At 41.7% G+C, this 25141-nt stretch overlaps 1 protein-coding gene across 2 annotated transcripts in view; it reads right to left on the bottom strand.

Moving 5' to 3' along the window:
* Positions 1–25141, bottom strand: part of PLXNC1 (plexin C1) — a 229315-nt gene that overhangs the window by 147481 nt on the left and 56693 nt on the right. For both annotated transcript variants that reach the window (XM_021006436.2, XM_021006435.2), the window contains exons 5-6: positions 6470–6584; positions 3116–3266 (exon numbers count right to left, since the gene is read on the bottom strand). In XM_021006436.2, coding sequence (XP_020862095.1) covers positions 3116–3266; positions 6470–6584 — 266 coding nt within the window. The remainder of the gene's footprint in view (positions 1–3115; positions 3267–6469; positions 6585–25141) is intronic.

Below are 25141 nucleotides of genomic sequence, written 5' to 3'. Positions count from 1 at the left end.
GAATAAAGGAGCAGAGTGATCAGGGGAATTTTGGAGCAAAAAAAAAAAAAAGAGGAAACAAAACCGAATGTGATACCCCATCCCTAAACCTGGGACATACATATTTTTGTACACAACCATTTTCATATTCACTATTTCAGGGTTGGGGGTGGAGGGCAAATATCAGCAGCTGTGAACTTTTCCCAGAGAATCTCTCTCGCATCATGTAAAGCACTGGAGACCTCTGCACAGCTGCAGTTGGGAAATGCTGACCTAATGTAGAGCCTGAATTGTTGACATGTGAGCGCAAAACAGGCATTAATAGGTTCAAATCCATCAACTTCCTTGAGTCAGCTGTCATCAAACCACTGATGAATGCTTTTCCATTTTCTTCTGAAACCCCTCTGATAAGAAGCAAGCCCCCAAAGAAGCCATTTAAGGAAGATTAAATTGATGATAAATCAAAACCAACCAATTTTTTAAAAAATTAAGGCTAATACACTTCTTTATCTTTCCTGCATCCTTTCTTAACTGCTTGGAAAGAATTCGGGGACATCTAGGGATTGCACCTGTGAGTTCCCTGGCATGGAGGGCTCCCTGGTAGGGATAACCTCTATTGATGCAGGTAGGCACCTTCTCAAAAGCCTGTGTCTTACAGGGTTCCCTAGAGCACTGAAGAGTTTAATTGACTTATCCAGGGTCACACATGTGTCAGAGGCAGGATTTAAGGTCCGGTCTTCCTAGTTTTGAGACCAGTTGTCTTTGATTTCTTCCTCCTTGTCTCAGCCTCCTGGCTTCCTTCGGTTCCCAGTTAAAATCCCAATTTCTACAAGATGCCTTTCCTGATCCTTCTTAATCCTAGTGCCTTTCCTCAGACGCTTATCTCCAATTTATCAGTCTAGTTGTTTGTATATTGCTGCCCCCCCCCTTAGACTTTGATCTCCTTGACATTAGGGACTGTTTTTTACCCTTCTTTGTGTCCCTACTGCTTAGTGTAGTGTCTGGCACACATTAGGTGCTTAATAAATGCTTTTTGATTGACTCTCTGCCCACTCTGTCATACTGTCACTCCTATTCTACAAGATTTGATGTAATTCAGTGCAAACATTATCAACGTGTTCACAATGCAAAACAAGATGAATTTAGTTGCATTTAGCTGAATGCTGGTGGTAAAGACCATGAATTCAAGAAATTATATTCAGCATTCAAGAAATGTGTCAGGCATTGTACTGGGTGCTAGGAATACAAAGCCAAAAACAAATAAACAAAAAAACCCAAAAACAAACAACAAAAAAAGATATCATTTCTCCCTTCAGGGAACTTATATTCTACTGTGACGATACGAGATACAGAGATATATAGATAGACACACACGTAAACAAATACAAAATATATACTGAGTAAATATGCTAAGTAATACTGTGGTGATATGACATTTATGCAAGTAAACAAATACAAAGTGTGTACTACGTAATACATCAAGGGGAAGAGAGTGAAAAATACTGAGACCCACTCTGTTTACAGCCATCCTAGGAGTCATGAAGAGTTTCAAAGTAAATTATATGCATAGCCCCTGCCCTTGAAGGGGCTTGCCATCAAGTGAGACACATGCCTAACGGGAGATTTACATCAAAGTCAAAGAGACACATATACAACTGGCTATAACAACAAGAGTATGTGAATATTGAGGGGTTACTGCAATAATGTCAGGGCTAGGTGGAGCTCATCTGGAAGAATTTCATGAAAGAAACAAGGTTTTGTCAGTGCTAAAGAGGAAGGGAAGTAATTGGTTTGCTTGGGAGGAGGTGGAGCAGAGGTAAGTGGTTTAATGAAAGGGGAGTGATCATTCCAGTTAAGAGGAGTCACATGGACAAAAGAGAGGGCGACTGGAGATAGAAATTCAAATACTAAAGGCAAGCGAGGGTGGTCAAGTTCTCTTGAATGGTACAAATAATATAAGATAGGGTTCAGTGGAAAAGAATGAAGATACAGACAGAGAAGAGCCATCATTAAAGAGCCTAGAACAGTGATTCTTAACTTGAGGGCCATGAATTTGTATGATATTCTGATGAGTGTATTTCAGTAAATTACATTTCCTTTGTAAGCTTTTATAATTTATTTTATGCATTTAAAAACATGATTCTGAGAAGAGCTCCATGGGCTTCACCAGACTCCCAATGGGGTCCAGAACATAAGAAAGGTTAAGAACCCTTGGCCTAGAAACATTTGGTGAATTTTTAAACAGTCAGCTTAAGCTACCTAGGGATCATATGTTTTACTTATTTTAAGTTATTTTTAATGTGGAGTCTCCACTAAAAAAAGGGATCATGGTAAATGTTATCTCCAGGTTTATGAGGAAAAGTAACTAGAAGCCTATCTGTGTTCATACAAAGTGCAGGGAACAAAGGTCATTTTCCAGGTAATCCAAACCCCTACATCTCCCCAGATCTAAACCATGAACAGCAAAACAAGACAAAACACCCTGAATCCAACTATTGAGAAAGAGACTATTTTTTTTGGTCACCATTATCTAGATCAGACAGTTGGTTAGAAGGTCTCTCTCCTTCATTTTGCTTGTGTAGATAAAACCCAGAGGAGGATGAATGTCTCCCAGAAATACACCACTGCTATCTTGGTGCTTTCTTTTTCTTCAACCCTTTTTAAAGTTGTTCCCATTACTGACCTTGCTCAGACGACACTGAGATTGTTTAGGAAGAACACCGATATGCCACAGCACATGGAGACGGTGACCAGGAGAGGGAGGGATGAGGGGGCCCGGAGATCAACATAACAGAGACTAATATAGCTGTTTACTGAATATTCCCTATGTCCCTTTGACAGTCTTCTCATATCTCCTGGTAGTATGTATGCCCCGGATGAGAAACCCTGACACAGAAGAGCTATGATTATCCAGTCCCACTTCAATGAATTCAGATATTTTGACATATCTGATACCTCTCGGTCTTGCCCTAGATCACAGGACCTATACCCTTTGACCCTAACTTCAGTCCTCTCCCCTAGCCCCAATACTCCAGGCAACTCTTGACTGACCTTGGACATTTTTTATCACAAAAGGGTTCTAGAGGATTACAGCACTTGTGGAGGTCAACTGAACTATTTAAAATAATAACCATACCTTTGTCCATTGCTTTGGTCGTTTTTATGTTACATGAACAGGTCCCATGGGGCTGGTTTTTCGCCTTGCAAAGTTCCTTGTTGGTACCTGCCTTCTTCACCGAACACCATGAATGTTTTGTGGAGATGCTTCCCAACACGGTCACAGAAGTCTTTTGTTGTTGTTTAAAAGAAATGACAGCAGAAAACCACTTATTATTAAACATTTTCATCCTCAATCTGACCTTTGTAATCTGGAGAATTTATGGGAGAAGACATTTCACAAACCCAGAGAAGGTAAGGGGAATCAGACAATTCATTGGATCGACTCTATTTATAATGAAGCGTCCAAAGGGGACATTATTGGCCATTAGGTCTATGGACATTATTACGCGGGCAATTCCAAACTTGCTAAGGCTTTCAGGTCAGCGTGTCATGTAGAATCCATGCACACAGGTGGGAATTTCATGAAGAAGGGAAGAGGGGGGAGGAATTGTGGGAGGTGTCCATTTCCTGCTATTAGCCTCAGTGAAATCAGCGTCTGTGCTGGGAATCCACCCATCAAGTAAACACCATGATTCCATCACTCCCCACTCTCTTCAATTGCACTTAGCATCATGAGATTTAGAGCCATGGAAAGAGGTAAGGGGCTAAGTTAAACTACAGATGTTAGTTAAACTAAGATGTAGGAGACACTGGGTCACACAGCCAATAAAATGTCTGCTATCGGCCTCAAGCAGGATTTGAACTCAGGTTTTCCCGATTTTGAGTCTTACCCTACCCACTGTGCCAACCAGTCAAGCACTTATGAAGCTCCCATTATGAGCCAGTCACGGGGTAAGGCTCTGGGGCCATGAAGACAATAATAGCTTCAATTCCAAGGGAAGCAATTCTATAGGTGTAGTGATAGTGTGGGATGGGGAGGGGCAAGGGAGCGCTATCAGCTGGGAGAAATAGAGGTACAGATGAGGTGTAGTGGGTTGGGAAGGGTAAGAGAAATGAAAAATAAGGAGGTTGAGACAAAAGGAACAGGGTTAAGGCCTTGTGATTACCCTCTAAGTGATAGGTGCACTCTACATCATTCTATGGTATTGTGGAAAAAGCAATGGATTTGGAGTCAGAAGACCTGGGTTCAAATCTGGCCTCTGCTACTTATAATATGACCCAAGGCAAGCCACTTCTGGAGCTCAGTTTCCTCATCTGTAAAATAAGGGGGTTGGATGTGATGACCTCTACACCCCTCCCAGCTCTAGAGCTATGATTCCATGATACTAGGACCTCTCTCAGACTCAGTTTCTTTGTCTGTCAAAAAGATTGGGAGGGGTGGACTCGATGACTTCCGAGGGCCCCTAGAGTTCTGAATCTCTGATCCTATGTACAAAGATAAGTAAATACAAATACCTACAGGTACAACAAAAAGACCACTGCCTTTGGAGTCAGGAAACCTGCATTCACATCAGAGCTCTGCCGTTCACTGCCTATGTGACACTGGGAGTCATTTCCCTGAGACACAGATTCCTCACCTCTAAAGTGAGGTAGCCTGTAAAGTGCCTTCCTGAATCTATACTTTCATGACTAAATGCAAGGTTTCATGACTAAAGGCAAAGGAACCTTTGAGGTCCCTTTAAATTCTGAAATCCTGTGATTATGTTCATTTCAGCAGGTGGGGGTGCAGAAGAGGCACTAACACCTCAGGGGAGCCCCACAAACCTCCCTGTGGAAGTGTTTGGGCAATGTTTTTTTCCAGAACAGCAGTCTAAAATGGCACACTCTGGCCGGCTATAACTGGAAAAGCTTGAACCGTTTCATTATTTAGCACTTATTAAGCTATATGGCTCCCCTTTATGAAATGTTAAAATCTGAAGTGACGCAGTTCTGGTTTCTGGAAATTGAGAAGTGCAAAGGAAGAGGGAGAGGGTGGAAGATTTTCTTGTTTCAACGTCGGCAAGTGGACAGACAGGTCCAATGGGCGTCTGCTTCAGCCTCCGGCCAATACCTCCTGATCTCAGTGTCACAATGAGCTAGAGAATCTTGTTTTCTGTCTTCTAGCCTGACAGAGGACAGAAGAGATTCTACCTCCCCACAGGGCTGTGGGCTTTGCACCTCAATGGGGGTGAGGCTCTGAGACTCCTTGCCAAGTGACTGTATCAATCCCATGCCAACAGCGAAGTCAGTCATAGAAAGAGACAAGGGTGGGGGCAAACAATCTGACATTTCTGACATTGGGTATCAAGTCTTTGGACTTGATTCTTTTAAGTACTTAAGATAACCAGTTGTGCCTAATAATTCTCCTTTTTTTTTAAGTAAAACTCAAAAAATTCATCTTCTTCCTATAATATTATAATTTTTAAATTTACAACTGACCAATAATATTAAATAGCACTTTAAGGCTTGCAAAATTCAGATGTTATCTCATTTGAGTCTTACAACAACCCTGTGCTATATCTTTTTTATAGATGAGAAAACTGAGGCAGAGAGGTTACGTGATTTGCCTAGCTAGGAAGTGTCTAAGGCAGGATTAGAACTCAGGTCTTCCTGACTCCAAATCTAGCATTCTAGTCAACTAGCTGCTGCAAGCAGATGCAGAGTTTCATACCACAAAGCTCCTACCTCTGCCAAGAAGGGAAGGAGATGCATTCTTCTCTCTCTTCTTCCTGGCCAAGATGGGTCATGATAATTATATGGCAGTTTTCACAGATTACAGAACTTTGTAGCATCTTAGAGAATCCCAGCTTGGTCCCAAAGAAGAGATATGAAAAGTCACCTGTCCCACTTCTTTGGAGAGATGGGGGACCATAGGTGTGGTACCCTACATATAATATTAGATTGTGCTACCTTTTGATTAGTTTTGATGACCTTTCTCCCTCACACACTCACTTTGTTTATTCTTTGATATAAGGAAAGATTCTTTAAGAGATATTGGGAAATACAGATGATGTTAAAAGTAAAAGGTATCAATGACCTTTTATTTTGAAAAGAAAATCCCAGCTTATGCTCCCTTCCTGTACCCTAATACCAAAAAACACCAGGAAGAGAAATTTTAGATCTGTACCTAAATCAAACCTCACCCCCGGGACGTTCCCTGAATACACGTCTGAATTAATTGTCTGTCTCTCACCTTTTTACTAGAAGGGTAAAGAATAGGGGGGGAGGGGTTTGGACTCCAGCATCTCAGAGGTCCCTTCCAGCTTTAAATCTGTGACATGAAAACAAATGCTTCCCTCATCTCTTTCGATGCAGCTCACGTTCACATTGGACTCCCATAATGCTTGTTTGGGGGATAATGTATGTTTTCCACTTGCCGGGAGGGAAGTGACCAGAAGTCATGTAAGAATTCAAGGATGCAGGACCAAGACGTACAAGGCTCTTATCTTACCTGATAGTAGCTGCTTCGAGCGATCTGGATCTTAGGACACTTTGGGGCTCCAGATGAAATGTCCAGCCAGGTCTGAATGTTACCAGCTTGTTTACAATCATCTTGAAAAGTACACCTTAACAACAACAACAAAAGACAACCCCCTCAACATTAGTCAGGCTGTTTTCCTCCCTGACACATAGTAGGTGCTTAGTAAATGCTTCCTGATTGATTGACTCAGTGCAGAATGCCAGGCTGGGATTTATTGATTTTTTTTTTTACCAGAATAGGGATGTAATGCTATAAACATTAAAAGCATCCATCGAGAATTCTAGCTGGCCAGCTGGGCCCCTTTTCATTTCTGCCCAGTGGCAGAGCAAGCGTGTACCTAGCAATTCAATCTCTCAGCTCCCAAACTGCTCCTCAAATTGAACCACAACAAAACACCACCCAAGTCCACAGCTGAGCGCGTTCTACAATAAAGAGGTCACTTTAAGAAACACAAAGAAACAAATTCAAAGAGCTTTAGTCTTTTGTGAAATTTCTAAGCTTCCAAAATCTATTTCCAAGACCGGTTGACCTGTGTTTATGACTTTTATTTTGTGGCTAAAAAAAAAAAAGACAAAATATTTTACAGGCTACAGAAACAAGTAAATGAAAATATTTCAAGGGCACAGTCTGGCCTAAGTCTCAATAAGGCGTTCCCTAACCACTTGTTATTTCAAGTCTGCAGAGACAAATATTGAATTGTTTCAAGAAGAAGGCTGCCCAGGGCCATGCTCCCAACTCCTGGGATTCTTTCTCCCCTGTCCCCCTAGTAAGCCTCGAAACGAGGGTCAGTGCCAACGACTTGGACAACAGATGATGCACAGTGGGGCCGAGAGATCACCAGCTTGCCTGGCTGATTGGGTCACTCTGGGGCATGCTAATTTGGGAGCCTCTGCTTCACCAGATGGACAGCCTAACCTGACAAGAAGGACAGAGCCTGAGGCCCACATGGTTTCCTAATAGCCCTGAACCTCCACGACATTTATCTGAACAAAAAATGCACAATGATCAAGAGAGAATGGAGCAGATCCATAAATCTTTTTATAAAACTGATTAAACTATACTTGTTTTTTTAATATTTTTTTGATAGTTCCCAATCTCTTTCCTTTACCTCCTCCTTGAGAGCCATGTTCATTTAGAGAAAAAAAAATTCGGGGTGGGAGAGGGATAAAATTCAGCAAAATCAAGACATTAAAAATCTGCCATTATATGAAGCGTTCTACACCCACAATTCTGCAGACAGGAAGAGAGGTACCTTCTTACATCTCTTCTTGGAGCCAAGTTTGTTTATTAGAATCTAACCTTCTTTTAAAAGCTAAGCTTTTCCAGAAGGCTAAGGATATTTTATTTTTTCATATTTCACTGACTTTTTTGTTGTGTGTGTGTGTTTTTTTAACATCGATGTCACTTCTAAATAAAATATTTCCTGCCACATCTCTCTTTCATCCCTCCCTCCCCCCAAACACTTCCTTATAATGAAGAATTAGAATTTGCAGACTCCTTGAAGGAAGGACCTGTTTTCATGCCTGTCTTTGTATTTCCAATATCTAGCATGGCACTCAGCAGCTTGGCACATAGTAGGTGCTAAATAAATGCATGCCCACGTACAGCTATATAGAATAAACTGACACAGGAAAAGCACGGTGTGGTAAACATATTTAAATAGCACCTTCAGGTTTGCCAAAGACTTTATAGATGTTATCTCACTTGAATCGCTCAACAATTGCAGCTATACCTCTTTTACAAATGAGGAAACTGAGGTTTACTCAGCTAGGAAATGTCTAAGGCAAGATTAGAACTTGGGTCATCCTGCCTCCAAATCTAGCATTCCAGTCACCTAGCTGCCTCAAGTAGACGCAGAGCTCCATAGCACTAAGCCCCTACTTCTGCAAAGAAGAGAGGGAGATATACTCTCCTCTCTCTTTTTCCTGGCCAAGATGGGTCATGACAATTACATAGGAGTTTTTCGCCATTGCAGAGCTTTGTAGCGTCTTAGAAAAGCCCAGTTTGGTCCCAAAGAAGGGATAGGAGAAGTCAGCCCTCCCGCTTCTTTGGAGAGGTGGAAGACTATAGGTGTGGTGCCCTACATGGGACATTAGATTAGTGCTTAACTTGGTGTGAAAAAGACCCGGGTTCAAATCCCACTTCCCATGCTTATCAGCTTTGTTAATTTGAGTTACTTGTAACCTATCTCCCCATTTGCAAAATGATGCCACCTATCACACAGGATTGTTGGGACAATCAAGCAAGCAGTGGTCAGGAAAACCCCTAATTTGCTGCACTGGGGCCCTGTCCTGTGAAGTGGGACATGAGCTCTGGTCCCTTACTGGGGAACATGCTGGGATGGTACAGTGCTCCTAACCACCCCTACTAGATGCGTAAAGCACTTTGCAACCCTTAAGGAGACAGGAATGTGACTTCTTCTTATGTCTGATTGTGTATCCCTCACCCTACCCCTGTAGTTCACTGCCTCTCTATTGAGAAGAAGTAGGGAGGTTTTCTCCAACAGTTCTTTGGAGTTGAGATTAGTTGTTACATTGACCCTTGAGCTGTGTTTTAAGGAAAAAATAAAGAGAGAGAATAACTAGGACCAGCAGTGGTAAAAAAAAAAAAAGTCAAGACTGTGAGAAGCAGACTCATGGTACTAACATTCAGCATTGAGGATTACCTAAGGTTTAAAAATGACATACATTAAAATATGTGTGTTACTTTGCATGGGTTGGGTTTTTTCTTTTAAAGCATTTTGAGATCTCTGTTATTGTTGGGGGAAGGAGGTACTTTGAACATGGTGAAAGAAGAGGAAGTAGGCAAGTTTCAGTCCACACTGAGCGGGGAGTTACCTATAGCTCTCCGGTACAGTTAGCCCATGTGTGTCAGGTCCCTCCAAGACTGGGGCTGGTCCCTTCCTCAACAACTCAGCTCAGAGTTGTTCGTCAGCAATTCTCCGGGGCTATAAATCTATCTGACCCCCGCTGGCTCATTAGTCCGTCATGGATGTTAAGTTCAAATTAAACCCCCTTCTCAATGTCAGGGAGTCCCTGCAGCAGAGGAACAAGGACTTCAGGATAGAAGAGGGGGTACCAATGCTGCTTCCTTTTCCTGTGCCTGAAGCAAGTGACTCTATATGTCCTTTAAACCACTATCTGAATATCTTACACAGAGGCTCTGTGGTTTTCTATGAGGCCCTTTCTTTACCTTTGAAAGCAAACTGGTTTTTCCCCCTCTTTTTAAAAATTATTTATTTTTAGTTTTCAACATTCAGTTTTATAAGATTTTGAGTTTCAGATTTTCCCCCCTCCCTCCCCTTTCCCTCCCCAAGATGGCATGCAATCTGATATAGGTTATACATGTACAATCATATTAAACATATTTCCACATTAGTCATGTTGTAAAAGAAGAATCAGAGAAAAACCATGAGAAAGAAAAAAAAAGAGAGAGAATAGTACGCTTCAATCTACATTTAGACTCTTTTTCTGGATGTAGATAGCATTTTCCATCATGAGTCTTTTGGAATTGTCTTAGATCCTTGCATTGCTGAGAAGAGCTGAGTCCATCAAAGTCGGTCATTGCACATTGTGGCTGTTACTGTGTACAATGCTCTCCTGGTTCCGCTCACTTCACTCAGCATCAGTTCATGTAAGTCTTTACAGATTTTTCTGATATCCACCTGCTCATCATTTCTTATAGCACAATAGTATTCCATTACACTCATAAACCACAACTTATTTAGCCATTCCCCAGTTGATGAGCATCCTCTCAATTTCCAATTCTTTGCCACCATAAAATGAGCTGCTATAAGTATCTGTGTACATGTGGGCCTTTTCCCCTTTTTTATGATCTCTTTGGGATACAGCCCTAGAAGTGGTACTGCCAGATCAAAGGGTGTACGGTTTTATAGCCTTTTGGGCATAGTTCCAAATTGCTCTCCAGAATGGCTGAATCAACTCACAACTCTATCAACAATGAAAGCAAACTTTTGCCCTAGAAAGGTGCATTTAAAAAGTTCTTATTTTTATGGATTCTTCTCTCCCCTACCCAGAAAGCCATCCTTTCTAGCAGGCAAGTATGAAAGCAGTTTGGCAAAAATAACACTAAAGTAGACTGTCCTGATTGTCTATGTAATATTCCACACCCCTAGACTCCCACTTCTGCAATGAAGGGAGGGAGATGCATTTTCTCAAATTGATTACTAAATTTTAGGAACAGTTCTAGCTATGCCTGAGTGCAAACATTGGGTCAGGTATCCAAACTGCATCCTGGGAGTCTAAAATACAGGACTGCACCATTTCTATTTCAAAGAAACCTTCCTTTGGGTTGAGAGGGATCAAGGCATAGTGGTTAGAACATTGGACTGGGAATCACTGTGTATCAGGTGTCCTAGAGCAGCCAACATTACTAAGTAACAAGCGTAAACTCTTTCATGCAAACAATATGACATGTTGAGAAGTTACATGTGATATATGGAAAGTGAAATGACCTTGGAGTCAGGAAGTCCTAGGTTCACATCTTACCTCAAGCACTTACTAGCTGTGTGACCCTGGACAAATCACATAACTTCTCAGCCTCAACGTCCTCATGTGTAAAGTAAGGATAAGAATAGTTCCCTATGTCACAGAGTTGCTTTGGGGACCCAATGAACTAATATCTTTAAAGTACTATATAGATGTGACCCATTTCTTTTTCATTATTACAATTGCTAATTATGGAGAGAAAAGAGGACCCTCGCCAACTTCTTTCTATTTATTGAACTACCAAGGCTCTGTTCTTTTATGGGATCTCTGGGTTGGGAGGAGCCCCAGGAGGCCATCCCATCATAAAATGCGATTTTATTTCTTATATCAGAGTTTCCTATGTTTTATCTCCTCGAAGAGTTTGTAAGCTGCTGGAGGGTCAGGACTAAGTCTTCATTTGTCTTTTGTAGAATAATAATGGTAGGTGACAATTCTGTCAAAAGTACTTTACTTGAGGGGCAGCTAGGTAGCGCAGTGGATAGAGCACCGGCCCTGAAGTCAGGAGGACCTGAGTTCAAATCCGACCTCTGACCAAACACTTGACACTTACTAGTTGTGTGACCCTGGGCAAGTCACTTAACCCCAACTGCCTAAAAACAAACAAACAAACAAAAAAAAAGTACTTTACGTGTACGTGGCATCTCCCAGGGGCCTGGACGTGTACTCTGGCCCTTCCTGAAGGACTTGATGGGATGACACAGAGAACTCCAGAATATTTTTACATGTAAAAGGGTGTTACTAATAAAGCACTTTGGAAAAACCTTCAGGTATGAGGCTATTCTCTTCCTCTATCTGATGGCATATCCTTCCTTCCACACCTGGAATCCTACTGAGAGGGGTGAAGCACGTCTCACTTTTTGTCTTTGCTTCCCAGTACTACAGTAGGTGCTTAATAAATGAGTGTTGATACTGTGCTATATGAGATGATGGAGATAGTTTCAGAGAGACCCAAGAAGACTTGAATGAACTGATGCAAAGTGAAGCGAGTGGAACCAGGAGAACCATCTACACAATAACAACAATATTGCAAGGACAAACAACTAAAAGATTTAGGAATGCTGACCAGCTGTAATTCCAGAGGGATCGTGATGAACCCTGATGCCCACCTCCAGAGAGAGAAGTGGTGATGGGCTCAGAGGGCTCATGGGGCACATCGGGAGTGGGATGTTGGGGAACATCGGTAAGGTAGGAATTTGTTTGGCTCGATTATTCATTATTTGTAACGAGTTTTGTTTTTCTTGCATTCTCAGTGGGGAAAAGGGGACGTGAGAGGGAAAGAATTTGGAAATGAAAATAAAATAAAATTGAATTAAAAAAATAAACACTTGTCAATTGCCCATTGATTAGATCATTTCATGCTACAATGGAAAACGCATTATGTTTGGAATTAGAAGATCTAGGTTTGAATTCTGGCTTTGCTATTTACTACTTGTAACTTGTTACTTGTAGAACCGTGAGCAAATCGCTGAACTCCCTTGGGCCTCAGTTCATTCATCTGTGAAATGAAAGTCAAAGATCCACAGCTGGATGAAACCTTCAAGGTCATCTGTTTCAACCTCTTGTGGGGAATTAATCCTAGAGCACCCTGAGATAGGTCATGAGAGATGAAGCGTTAAGGTTTTACCATGTGCTGGGCACTGTGTCGTGAGCTGGGAATACATATGCAAGGGAAAAGAAAGACAGTCCTCAAGTTTACATTCTAATGGGGGAAGTCCTTTCATGCTCTAAATCTTATAAGCCTCAAAAATCCAGAGAGCAAGGTACTATAAATACAGCTATCCCCATTATTCAGAGAGAAAACTGAGGCTCAGAGTGGGTGAATTACTTGCCCAGGGTCATACACACCTCAGTGGCTAGCACATGAAATTTACTCTTTATGTATCTTGTGTACCTAATTGTTCCCCCCTCTCCCCATTAGAGTGTAAGCTTCTTGAGGGCAGGGGCACTTTTTGCCTTTCTTTGTATTCTCCATGATTAATACAGTGTCTGACACCCGGTAAGTGATCAATAAATGCTTGTTAATTACCCACTGATATTTTTATTGCTGTTCAGTTGTTTCAGTCAGGTCCAACTGTTTGTGACCCCATTTAGGGTTGTCTTGGCAGAAAATACTGGCATGGCTTGCCATTTCCTTCTCCAGCTCATTTTATAGATGAGGAAACTGAGGCAAACAGGGTTAAGTGACTTGCCCAGGGTCACACAGTTAGTATGTGTCTGAGGATAGATTTGAACTCAGGAAGATGAGTCTTCCTGACTTCATAAAGGCCATTTCAGCTTTCAACTTGCTTTGCTAGGAGCAACACCTTCTGATTTCTGCCTGCCTCCCCACAAAGGGATTGACTTTTACTAAGGCCAAGGAGACACATTTTAGTCTAGGACCAAGGAGAGAGTGCTCAGAGCATTAAGGTTGAATGTCAACTTCTCGGAGCGTATTACAGGCAACCAACTCTAGAAGTTTCTGATTATGTGCAAAAGGTTGAGGTTTTTAACTCCTCTTTGAAAAAAACAAACCTAACCCTTCACCTCAACTTTGCAAAAGAGGGAACTGGAAAATGATCACTCTGCCCAGGCCCCCTGACAGAGATGACTTGCTCCAAAATTATCCTCTCCAGTTCTGAAATCTCCACCCTCAAGGCTCACCTGAAATCGAACTGCTTCTAAGCAGTTGTTTTTCTTAAAAACCCACCCTAAATGTTTGGTTACTATAGATGCTGTAGGAGAAATTCTATCACAGCTCACCGTGACACCAAGACTGTCTAACCAGATGGTCTACCACTAACAGTATCTTATTACTTCTCAAATAACTGCAGATGAGAAACTCATCATGACAGTGTGCTACCCACACTTATTCAAATTTTTTGAGTATTTTATTGCACCCACATTTTAGCAAGTAAAATCAGCTATTAATAACTTAATACTTTGCCATGCCCTCCTCAAATTTTCCTAGAGCTCTTCATCTTGACTTTTTTTTTTGTCCTAATAACATTTTACCTTAAAATTGTATTGCTGGGCCCAATCTGTGATTTTCACTGGGGTGTGTGTATATAAAATTTTATTTCGCATAATCAATTGACAGATGGAAGTGAGAAGGGGATAAGCATTTATTAGGCACTTACTATATACCAGGCACTATGTGTAGCGCTTTAAAACTACTGTCTGCTATTTGTACAAAAATAATCATAGCAACTCTTTTTGTGGTGGCTAAGAATTAGAAATCAAAGGGATGCCCATCAATTGGGGGATGGCTAAACAAGTGTATATGATTGTAATGGAATATTATTGTGCTATAAGAAATGACAAACAGGATGATTTCAGAAAAACCTGGGAAGATTTACATGAACTGATGCAAAGCGAAGTGGGAAGAACCAGGAGAACACTGTACACAGTAACAGCAACATTATTCAATGAAGAACTGTGAATAACTTAGCTCTTCTCAGCAATACAATGATCCAAGACAGTTTCAAAGGACTAATGATGAAGCATACTCTCCACCTCCAGAGAAAGAACTGCTATTGACTGAATACAGACTGAAGCATGCCATTTTTCACTTTCATTCTTTTTGCTGTTGTTCAAGTCTTCCTGTACAAAATGACTAATATGGAAATGTTTTACATAATTGCACGTGTATAACCTATATCTGATTGCTTACATCCCAGAGGGGAAAGGGGAAGGACAGAGGGAAGAATAAAAGTTGAAACTCAAAACTTTAAATAAAAATGTTAAAAAAACTAAAAAAAAAACCCTATTGTCTAAGGCAGAATGTGAACCCAGTCTTCCTGACTCCAACTCTAATGCCCTTATCTAATACTCCAAGCAACGTTGGTGTCGGAGGTGCCCCTAAGGTGCAAAACGGTCACACAGTAAGTATCAAAGGCAGGACTTGAACCCAAGGCTTCCTTACAGCGAGGCCAGCTCTCTGTGGTGCTCACTAAACTATGGTACCAATCATCTTATCTTCTATTGCCCTTCTCTGTGGAGATTTCACATTCCTCCTGCTACCATGAAAGCAACTTAAAGGCTGAGTTTATAATCTGTTATCCTTGGGGCCCCAGTGCCTTGTACACAATAAAGGCTTATCAAATATCAGTCACATTGCCATCATATAGTGCTTTAAGGTTTACAAAGTACATATATTCTGTTATTTGATCTTCATAACTAGCTTGTAAATGATCATCTCCATTTTACAGATGGCGTAACTGAAGCCCAGAATACCAAATGATTTATCCAAGGGTCATACAGTGAATAAGTCGGACCGGGTCTTCTGACTTGAAGTCCAGTATTCCATACTGCTAAAAGAGCTCTGTCATCATTTAACAATGATGGTGGCCTGTATAACTCAAAGGCTCACGGATGGAGAGCTGGAAGGACCTTGTTTGACCTTTTCATTTAGAGATAAGGACCAAGGCCAATGGAGGTCGAAGAACTTGCTAAGGCCCTAAAGGTTTGGAGGCAAGATCTGAACCCAACTCTTCTCACTCTGGAGCCACGTTTCTTTCCACGGCTCCACGTTGCGTCCGTAGTCATTGAGGTCCCTTCCAAATCTAAAAGTTCTGTGATTCTACAGCATTAGAATTTTGTTCAACATCATGTTCAAATGTATGAGCACAAGACAATTAAAATACACTCCCCATTATAGTGATAGCCCTAGGTGGAATTGAGTCCTTCAACACATCTTTAATAAGAAGTTTACACACATTTCTCTTGATAGAATGTAAGCTCCTTGAGGGCAGAGACTGTTCCATTTTTGTGCACAGAACAGTGCCTAGAACATAGTAAGACCTCAATAAATGGTTGAGAATGATTGAGTGATGTTGATTTCTTAATTGAGAACCTTGGGCCAAAAAAGGACACTAGTCAGTGAAGGTTACTACTACTACTACTACTACTACTACTACTACTACTACTACTACTACTACTACTACTACCACCACCACCACCACCACCACCACCACCACCACTACTACCACCACTACTACTACCACTAATAATAATAACAATAATAATAATAACATCAGCTAGTATTTATCTGGTGCCTACTACGTACCAGGCACTGTGTGTGCTAAGCACTTTACAAATATTATCTCATTTGATCCTCACAACAACCCTAGGAGGTAGATGCTGGTATTATCCCCATTTTGCAGGTGAGGAACTGAGGCAGACAGAGGTTAAGTGACTTGCCCAGGGTCACACAGCTGGTAAGTGTCTAAGGCCAGATTTGAACTCCAGTCTTCCTGACTCCAAGCTGGCGCTGCGCCCCCTGCACCACTTCAATGAAAATAAAACATTAAGATGAAAACTGAATACAGATTGGAAGAAACTGGGGGTGACTCTTCATTTATTCCCATTCTCATTTTGCCTCCCTGCCCCATCCTCAGATCTTCATCTGTGGAGGGGACCAGGGTTTCTCCAAGGGATTCTCCTGCACAATCTCTGGCAGATGCCACTAAACCACAAAAATTTCAGAAATGGACATGCAGCCTATATTCTACCCAGAGTGTGAGCAGTACCAGACTCAAAGGCTAGCACCCAAGTCTAGTAAGCCATCTCTGTGCCAGAGGGGCAGCCAATAAGTGTGAAAGGTGCTGAGCAGCTAGCATGAACCAGATACAAGATTCAAACTCAGGTCTTTCTGACTCCATCATGCCATGTTGCCTTTCAAACATAAGCATCACTATCCCTGTTTCACAAATGAGAAAAGTGAACTTCCAAGAGGTTAACAGACTCACCCAATGTCACCTAGTAAGTGGCAGCATCAGCAATGAAACTGAGAACATCTCACTAAGAATTGCTTAAGTACTCTATCCATGAGACCGTAAAATGCCCCTCATCACTCTACACAACGTTGGCACCGAGACACCTCAAACTGAATTTGATTTTACTACGTGCGTAGGAGGAGCAAGAGAAATTAGCGTTGGGAAAACCTAGAGAGAAGGGATTATTGAGGGAGAAGAGGTGATTGACAGTGTCAAAGGCTGCAGAGAGGTCAAGACGTGTGAGGATTGAGAAAAGGTCAAAGGATTTGTCGGGTCACACTGGCCTATTCCCAAAGGAGGAGAAAGTACCTGCCCAAATGTAGTCAAGTGTGATGGAAGGTTTAAGAAACATGAAGTTAATTATTATCGCTTCAATACTTTATGGATCTTTAATTATACATGTCAGTAAAACCTTCATCAACACAGATTGTGACTTCTGTAGCCAAAGAGGCAGTTTTCAAGAGTCACCATAGCCAACCCAGTGGTGGCCCCTGAACATTACTCTGCTGGTCCTCAGACAACATGCACAAAATTCACTGGGGCCCACGCTCCCAGCCTTTGCAGTTCTCCATAGGTGATGGCCGGAGGGTGCAGAACCTACATTGGCTGATGGAGGAATCTGCTGGGCTCGACTATGAGTATTTGTTCCAAGAATTTGCTTTGCTTCCTTCCACCCTACCACAATGGAGGGGCAGGAAGAGGAACAGAAAATAGATGTTTGTTCACTGAAAAAAAAATTAATTCTGTTTTTATTTAAGAACTCAGGCTCACTTCCATAGCATGTCACAATGTGACACCAGAACAAGACTTACGTGGCATTCACAACTGCTACTGATACCAGCCAGTATTAATATTGTACGTTAGGGTTTGCAAAGATTTCTCAATACCATGATATCCAAGTGAGGAAGAAAGAAAAAAAATCATTCTTATGTTATCAACAGGGATATTGCAGCTCAGAGAGATTAAGTAATTTGCCCAGGGTCACACAGCTAGTGGCAAATTGATTCCAAGTACAATTCTCTTTCTACTATATTGCTTTGCCTCAAAAAGTACTTAGCTCAGAAATAAGTAACATTATTATTTTTTTTTACACTCAAATCAGAAGGTACTTTTATTTATTGGTTAAAAGCTCATTGTGAAATCAATAAGGATATTACGGCAGTTAATTTAATTGTTTTAGAACCCACTATTTAACTCAAAGGTGACCTTTAATTAAAATTCATTGTTTTTTTAAGTGCAGAAACAGGGCCATCTGGTCAATTACAAGCAGGTCAGTTCAGCATATTACAGTGGAAAGAATGCTGGATTTGGAGTCAAAGGTTTTGGCTTTGAATCCTACACCTCCTACTTACTGCCTCAATATAGCTGAACACACACACATACACACACACACACACACACTCTCTCTCTCCCCCTTCTCTCCCCACATCCATATACATATGTGTGTGTATGTGTGTATATGTATATATTTGTGCATAAAAACTCTGACATGGCTTGCTCTTGGGCATTACAGATTTAGGAATATTACAAATTAAATCACATGGTTCCCTAATGCCTCTGGTCCAAAAGAAAGTCCACTATTCAATGTTTTATCTTCAGCAAGTCACTTAATCTCCTGCAGGCTCAGCTTCCTCTAACACAAAATGGACACACCACCCTTCCACCCCATTGAAGACAGCATGGCACAGTAGAAGGAGTTGGAGCCAGAGGCCTTGAGCTCGAATCCAGCTTCTTTCATTTACTATGTGACTTTGGGAAAGTCTACTCTTTGGGCCTCAGTTTACTGATCTGTCAAATGAAGAGGTCACACCAGATGGCTTCTGAGGTCCTTCAGAGCTCCAAATGAATGGTTCTATGACCCTGCAGGAGTGCTCTGTATTTACAGTAGGTCTACATTAAGCTGTAAGTTGCCCAGAATATACAAATGTGTCAAGGTAGTTAGATGGCTCAGTGGATAGAGCGCTGGGCCTGATGAGGAAGATCTGAGCTCAAATCAGACTGCAGACACTTACTAGCCAGTGGGAAAGAAACTTTAAAAAAACAAACCAAAAAAACCCTTCTGTTTGCCTCAGTTTCCTCACCTGTAAAATGTGTATAAATAAACAATACCTACTTCTCAGGCTTGTTGTGAGGATCAAATGAGATAATATTTGTACAGCACTTAGCACATAGTAGGTGCTCTATAAATGTACATTCCCTTCCCTTCCCGGTATATGTGTCTATGCATAGATATATATATGCATTTCTATGTAAACACATTCGTATACTAGATTTAGGTATCCATTCCATATCCTGTCCCTGTATCAATAAAACAACATATCCAGTCTAGTACATGAACACTTCTGGACAAATTTAGGAAAATAATCTAAGGCAGGAAGGCATAGTAAAAAGAGATTTTAATTAGGAATCTACCTAATGAGTTGACGCAGGCCACGTTTTTTCCCTTTTCTGGGCTTCGTCTGTAAGACTGGATTAGAACATTTCAAGGCCTTCCCCCTCCCTTCCTCTAGCTCTAAAAGTATATGATTCTAAGGAAATGTATATATTAGAAAAACAGAATACTGGACTGGATCACAGGAGTTCTTGATAGACCCTTATTAAAGGCTGGTTATCACAGCTTCAAGCAGAGCCTGGGTACAACTATGACCCCTGAAAGATAACAACATAAATGCTATAATAAAAACGGCCATTCCTGGAAGGGCTGGGCCTAACCACCAATATCGGTGTTAGAAAGGTACACCAAAGTGCGTACCCAAACACAAACAGACGCGCACCCTCAGATGGGCTGAAAACAGATGCGGCAAATGCCGAGTACAGAATCATGAGGAAATGCATGAATCAGATTTTTTGTTTATACTTGAATTATGGATGATAATCACTTCTGAGCTCAAGAAAGACTGGTCCTTCATTATGAATACCAACACGTCGATGGTTCGGGGACCCAGGATTATGTTGGTTTCAGTATTTCCTCTATGAGAATTGAGTAGAATCCCACTACAAATTCAAAATGGTCTGAGAAAGCTGCTATGGCCAGAAAATTCATTTGTTGCTGTTGTTGTTATTTAGGTATTTCAATCATGTCTAACCCTTTGTGACCCCATTTGGGGTCTTCTTGGCAAGGATACGGGAGTGGTTTGCCATTTCCTTCTCCAACTTGTATGACAGATGAGGAATCTGTGGCAAACAGAGTAAAGTGACTTGCCCAGGGTCACACAGCTAATAAATGTCTGAGGCCAGATTTGAACTCAGGATGATGAGTCTTCCTGTCTCCACACCCAGTGCTCTGTCCATTACATCACCTAGATGCCCTGTGGCCAAACTAGTAATGAGTATTTCTGACCTTAGCTATGACTGGGAACCAACAGATCTGGGATCTTGTCTTATCTCTTGCTTACCAGCTGTATGATGACTCTGGCCAAATTACTTAACTTCTGCCCTTCAATTTCCTTATCTATAAAATAAAGGAATTGGATTCGGTCCTATTTAGGTTCCCTCTAACTCAGAAAGTCAAGAAGACCTGGCTTGAAATGCCACCTCGGAAACATGCTGGCTGTGTGACACTGGGTTAATGACTTACCCTCTCAGTGTCCTAGACAACTCACTAAGACTCTAACCTACATCGGTAGAGTGTTTCCTTACCCAAGAATTTCCTATAACGATGAAATTACAGATCCAGTCCCTACATCATCAACATTATCCCCATTTCTATCCTACTAATCTTTTTTCTATAGAAGCTTATTGTTTTTATTCATCAAGAGATTATTAAGTTACCATTGGCATCCACCAAGATCTTCTTCTGCTGCCTCATTTGGGTATTTCATCCCACAATATCCTGTACGATATCCTATGTCACCTGTAGTCTAGCCATTCCCCAGATCAATGAAACCCCAAGTCCAGTCCATATCACTGTCCCTAGATCAATGAAATCCCAGGACCTATTCCAATATCAATGAAATCCCAGGCACAATGCATATCCTTGTCCCTAGATTAATGAAATCCCAAGTCCTGGCCCTATTACCAATGAAATCCCAGGTACAGTTCATACCACTGTTCCTAGATCAAAGAAATCCCAGGTCCTATTCCTATACCAATGAAATACCAGGCACAATCCATATCCTTGTCCCTAGATCAGTGAAATCCCAGGTCCTGTCCCTGTCTCTATCTCAGCTCAGAAATTATATGATTCATGAAAACAGACTCCTTGGACTACAAATATCCAGTCAAATCCCACGCCTCTACTCAAAGCCGGTCTGGTCTGATAGGACCCCCAACCAGCACTTTGCAGAACGCCTGGGACAGAGTAGACACTTAATAAATGCGTGTTGATTGACTGACCTGCCAGAATTTGCCATCTATTGGCAGAGCCTTCAAAACCCCAGGGTCACCTGGTGCAATGATGAATCATCAGAGAGGCTCAGAGTATCAGAGACCATAAAATCATAGTTCTGGAGCTGGAAGGGCGCTCAGAGGCCGTGTGGTGCAACCTTCTCATTTTACAGGTGAGAACCTGCAGCCCAGCAGTGGGACATGCCTCGGCCGTGGCTGCACAGGCAGTGAGTAGCACAGCTGCATCTCTGACCGTGCTCTGGGACATCTCATTCAGCAACCTTTCCTCTGCAGTCACTTCAATGACTGAGCCTGGGCATGAAACTGAAACAAAGCAGTAATTGACTGAGGGGTTACAAGAGATTTCTAGGAAGTTCAATCCAGTTGGGTTCCACAAGCATTTAGGAAGCACCTACTAGGTACCCTGTGCGGTATAAAGTGGAAAACAATTCACTGACAAAACATAAACAAATCTCTAACGAATTTCCTGTTCCTTCCTTGTATCCTTAGTCTTTTATTGTGGTTGACGTGTGACTTAATATCATGGCTCCATTGTCAGGATTGTTGAGAGAAAAGCCCTTTACAATATTTGAAGTGCTCTCTGGATGTGAGTGGGCAGCTAGGTGGGGAAGTGGTTAGAGCACTGGGCTTGGAATCAGAAAGACTCATCTTCATGAGTAGACACTTACTGTGTGACCCTAGGCAAGTCATTTAACCCTGTTTGCCTCAGTTTCCTCATCTGTCAAATGAGCTGGAGAAGGAAATGGAAAAACCACTCCAGTATCTTTGCCAAGAAAACCCCAAACGGGGTCATGAAGAATTAGACATGACTGAAATGATCGAACAACAAGACAGACATGAGTCAGTATCATTGTTGTTAATTATCTATATATCCCCAAAAGTTTCATATTAACAGCATACCAGAAAAATATAGGGGGTTCACTGCCTGTATTTATTTCTTGAGGTCCTAAGGCTTGTTTCTGTGAAGTAAAGGAGTTTGTGACCCATCACTGACCACAAAATGGCGATAAGATATATGATATGGACCTTAGAGCAGAACTGAAGTGAAGAAGATAAACCCTAAAGAGATTTTTGCTTCCTTCTAGCTTACCACATGTTAGCCAACATATTCCTTTAAGAATAGTCAAGTGATTAAATCTGGACAGGGTGATTACTTCCTGTCTTTGACAAGTTAGAATAGCATGAAGGTAATGTTTGGGGACTCCAACTTACTTAACTTTTCTTCTTCTTTTTTTTCCTTTGCAAGGCAATCGGGGTTAAGTGACTTGCCCAGGATCACACAGCTAGTGAATATGATGTGTCTGAGGCCGGACTTGAACTCAGGTCCTCCTGACTTCAGGGCCGGTGCTCTACCCACTGTGCCACCTAGCTGCCCTGCACTTAGCTTTTCTTAAAGCACAAATGAGAGAGACTACATTCCAAGCCTGGGATCACTTTTTACCATACAGTTAGTTGGTATTAGTTCTCTCCCCATTCGGTCTGGAGACAGAAAGACAAGATCCTTGAACAGCTGCGAACATTCCAGGAGAAGCTGTTCCATGCTAAGCCCAATGATGAGAAAGAAAATATCAGGGAATGAGGATGGTGACCAATGGTGGCTAAGGATGAAACTCAGTCCTTGTGAAATGTCCCTCTCCTACCAAGAGACATGGAATTCCTAGGAGTGGATTTTTCTTTCTTCTGAAGACCAGGCTGTAGCTAACCCTTTATTGCAACTCTAAGCAATCCTGGACACCAACACCTAACTGGAAGTTAATATTCCAGGAAGTCCCTAACTTAATGAATCACTTACATTCCAAAAATTTCTCTGGGAGCCAATCATTGGAACTTGGAGTGCATATTCCTACAGAAACAATGTGATAAATAGTGGCTAAGTTCCTAAGCTCCTCCCTCCCAATAATGCACGTCCTTTCTTTCTACAGAATCCATAAGGTGATGGACACACTCAAGCTCAAATGGATATGTTCCCTCATTCATCTAGTAAAGGCACCCATCACAACCAGGGCAATGTACCAAGTTGACCTTCCCAGGGAATGGCTGAATTGTGGTCTTTTTTTCTTCCAGTTGTCTTGGATTTGGACTCGTCTGTGCATATCCTGTGATCCAGGCCCTCTTGGATGGGCAGCATGCTTTCCCAAGGCAGCTGGCCAGGATCAAGCCTATAATCTGTAACCATGGATCAGACTATTCAACATATTTAACTACATGGCAGCTGGATTAGTATCACTTATAGGGTGTTCTAATCAACCGAGCAAATCAGAGACTTTAGGAAGTCTTAGTGTAGGTGAAAGCTGTGAATGCATAAAACCTCACTAAGACTTTGGGGATGCCCTGTCTGGTTGGAACCGCAGAGATAGAGCTAGAAGGGACCTCATAGACAACCTAATCCAATGTGCTCATTTTACAGATGGGGAAACTGAGGCCCAGGGAGATTACATGCCTTGCTCAAGGTCACACAGGTACTCAGTGTTGGAGGCAAGATCTGAACACATACAAGCTAGCCTAATAATAAATATAGCAAGTATTTATGTAGAGAGCCTACTATAAGCCAGGCACTGTGCTAAGCACGTACAAATATTATCTCATTTAATCCTTACAACAACCCTGGGAGGCAGGCACCACCATGATCCCCATTTTGCATTTGAGGAAACTGAGGCAGATAGAGGTTAAATGATATGCCCAACGTCACACAGCTAGTAAATGTCTGAGGCTGAATTTGAACTCGGATCTTTCTGATTCCAGGCCCAGTGCTCCATCGTGAACATGGGTCGTCTGACTTCAGAGTTAATCGTAACATACTCTCTCTTACTCTTCTGGTTTTCTTTATGGGTGTTCTTTATGGGTGATCTAAAGGAATGTAAGCTCTTGGAGGGACAGGGACTATTTTTATTATTTGCCTCTCTATCCCTAGTACTCAGCTCATCACCTAGCACGTCGTAGTCATTTAATAAAAGATGGTGAATTAAACTGACATAAAGATTTATCAAAAGGTCATCTAATTGTTTTCGAGCTCTCCTTGGCTCAAGAATGATATTTTTTTTAAAATTCAGTTCATTCTTCAATATTTAAATTATAGATTTAAACCAGAAAGGACCTTCAAGGGGATCTAATCCAACCCCCTTATTTTACAGATCAGTAAACTGAGACCCAGGTCTATGAAGTGCCTAATGCTGCAGAGGTAGACATGATTAGGGCTAGGATTTGAACCCCTTTTCCTCTGAGCTCAACTCCAGTGATCTCTCCACTTCGGTACTCTGGTGGTCCTGCATTAAGCTCATCTTGGGTGCCAATGGATTGCCTGTGGTTTCCAGGAAGGTCTCTAAAAAGCTCCAAGCCACCTGTTGCCATTTTATTAATATACACTTAAACAAAGCTTCATGGGCAGCTAGGTGCCGCCATAGTGCCTAGAGTGCAGGCATGGAGTCAAGAAGACTCATCTCCCTGAGTTCCAATCTGACCTCAGACACTAAGTAGCTGTGTGACCCTGGGCAAGTCACTTCATCCTGTTTGCCTCAGTTTCCTCATCTGTAAAATGAGCTGGAGAAGGAAATCACTCCAATGTCTTTGCCAAGAAAACCCCAAATGGGGTCAGGAAGAGTTGGACACAACTGAAAAAAAATGACTCAACCACAACAATAAACCAAGCTTCATTAAAGTGAAAAGTGCATATAAAAGGTGTGGCAAGTATAGGCTATTTGGCACAGGTTAAGTGGTCTATGGGACTGAGGACTGATGAAAAAAATAACAAGAGTATCGGGTGGTAGCTGAAGATCAGCAAACCATAAAGCAAGGGAAACATGGTATAGTGGTAAGGGTGCCAAGTCTGGACTCAGATGACCTGGGTTCAAATCCCAGCTCTGACCCTTAATATCTGGTTAAGTTTAGGGGAGTTATTTAACTTCTATGTTCCTCAGTTTCCTCACGTGTAAAATGAAAGCCTCTGAGGTTCCTAGATCTAATATCTTATGTACGATCTTGGGCAAGTTACTTTTAACTTCTATGTTCCTCAGTTTCCTCACCTGTAAAATGAGAGA

This window comes from Phascolarctos cinereus, unplaced genomic scaffold (assembly GCF_003287225.1).
Source record: "Phascolarctos cinereus isolate Bilbo 61053 unplaced genomic scaffold, phaCin_HiC Scaffold_1;HRSCAF=81, whole genome shotgun sequence".
In the NCBI taxonomy this organism is placed as follows: Eukaryota; Metazoa; Chordata; class Mammalia; order Diprotodontia; family Phascolarctidae; genus Phascolarctos; species Phascolarctos cinereus.
This window is presented reverse-complemented; position numbering and strand designations above follow the sequence as displayed.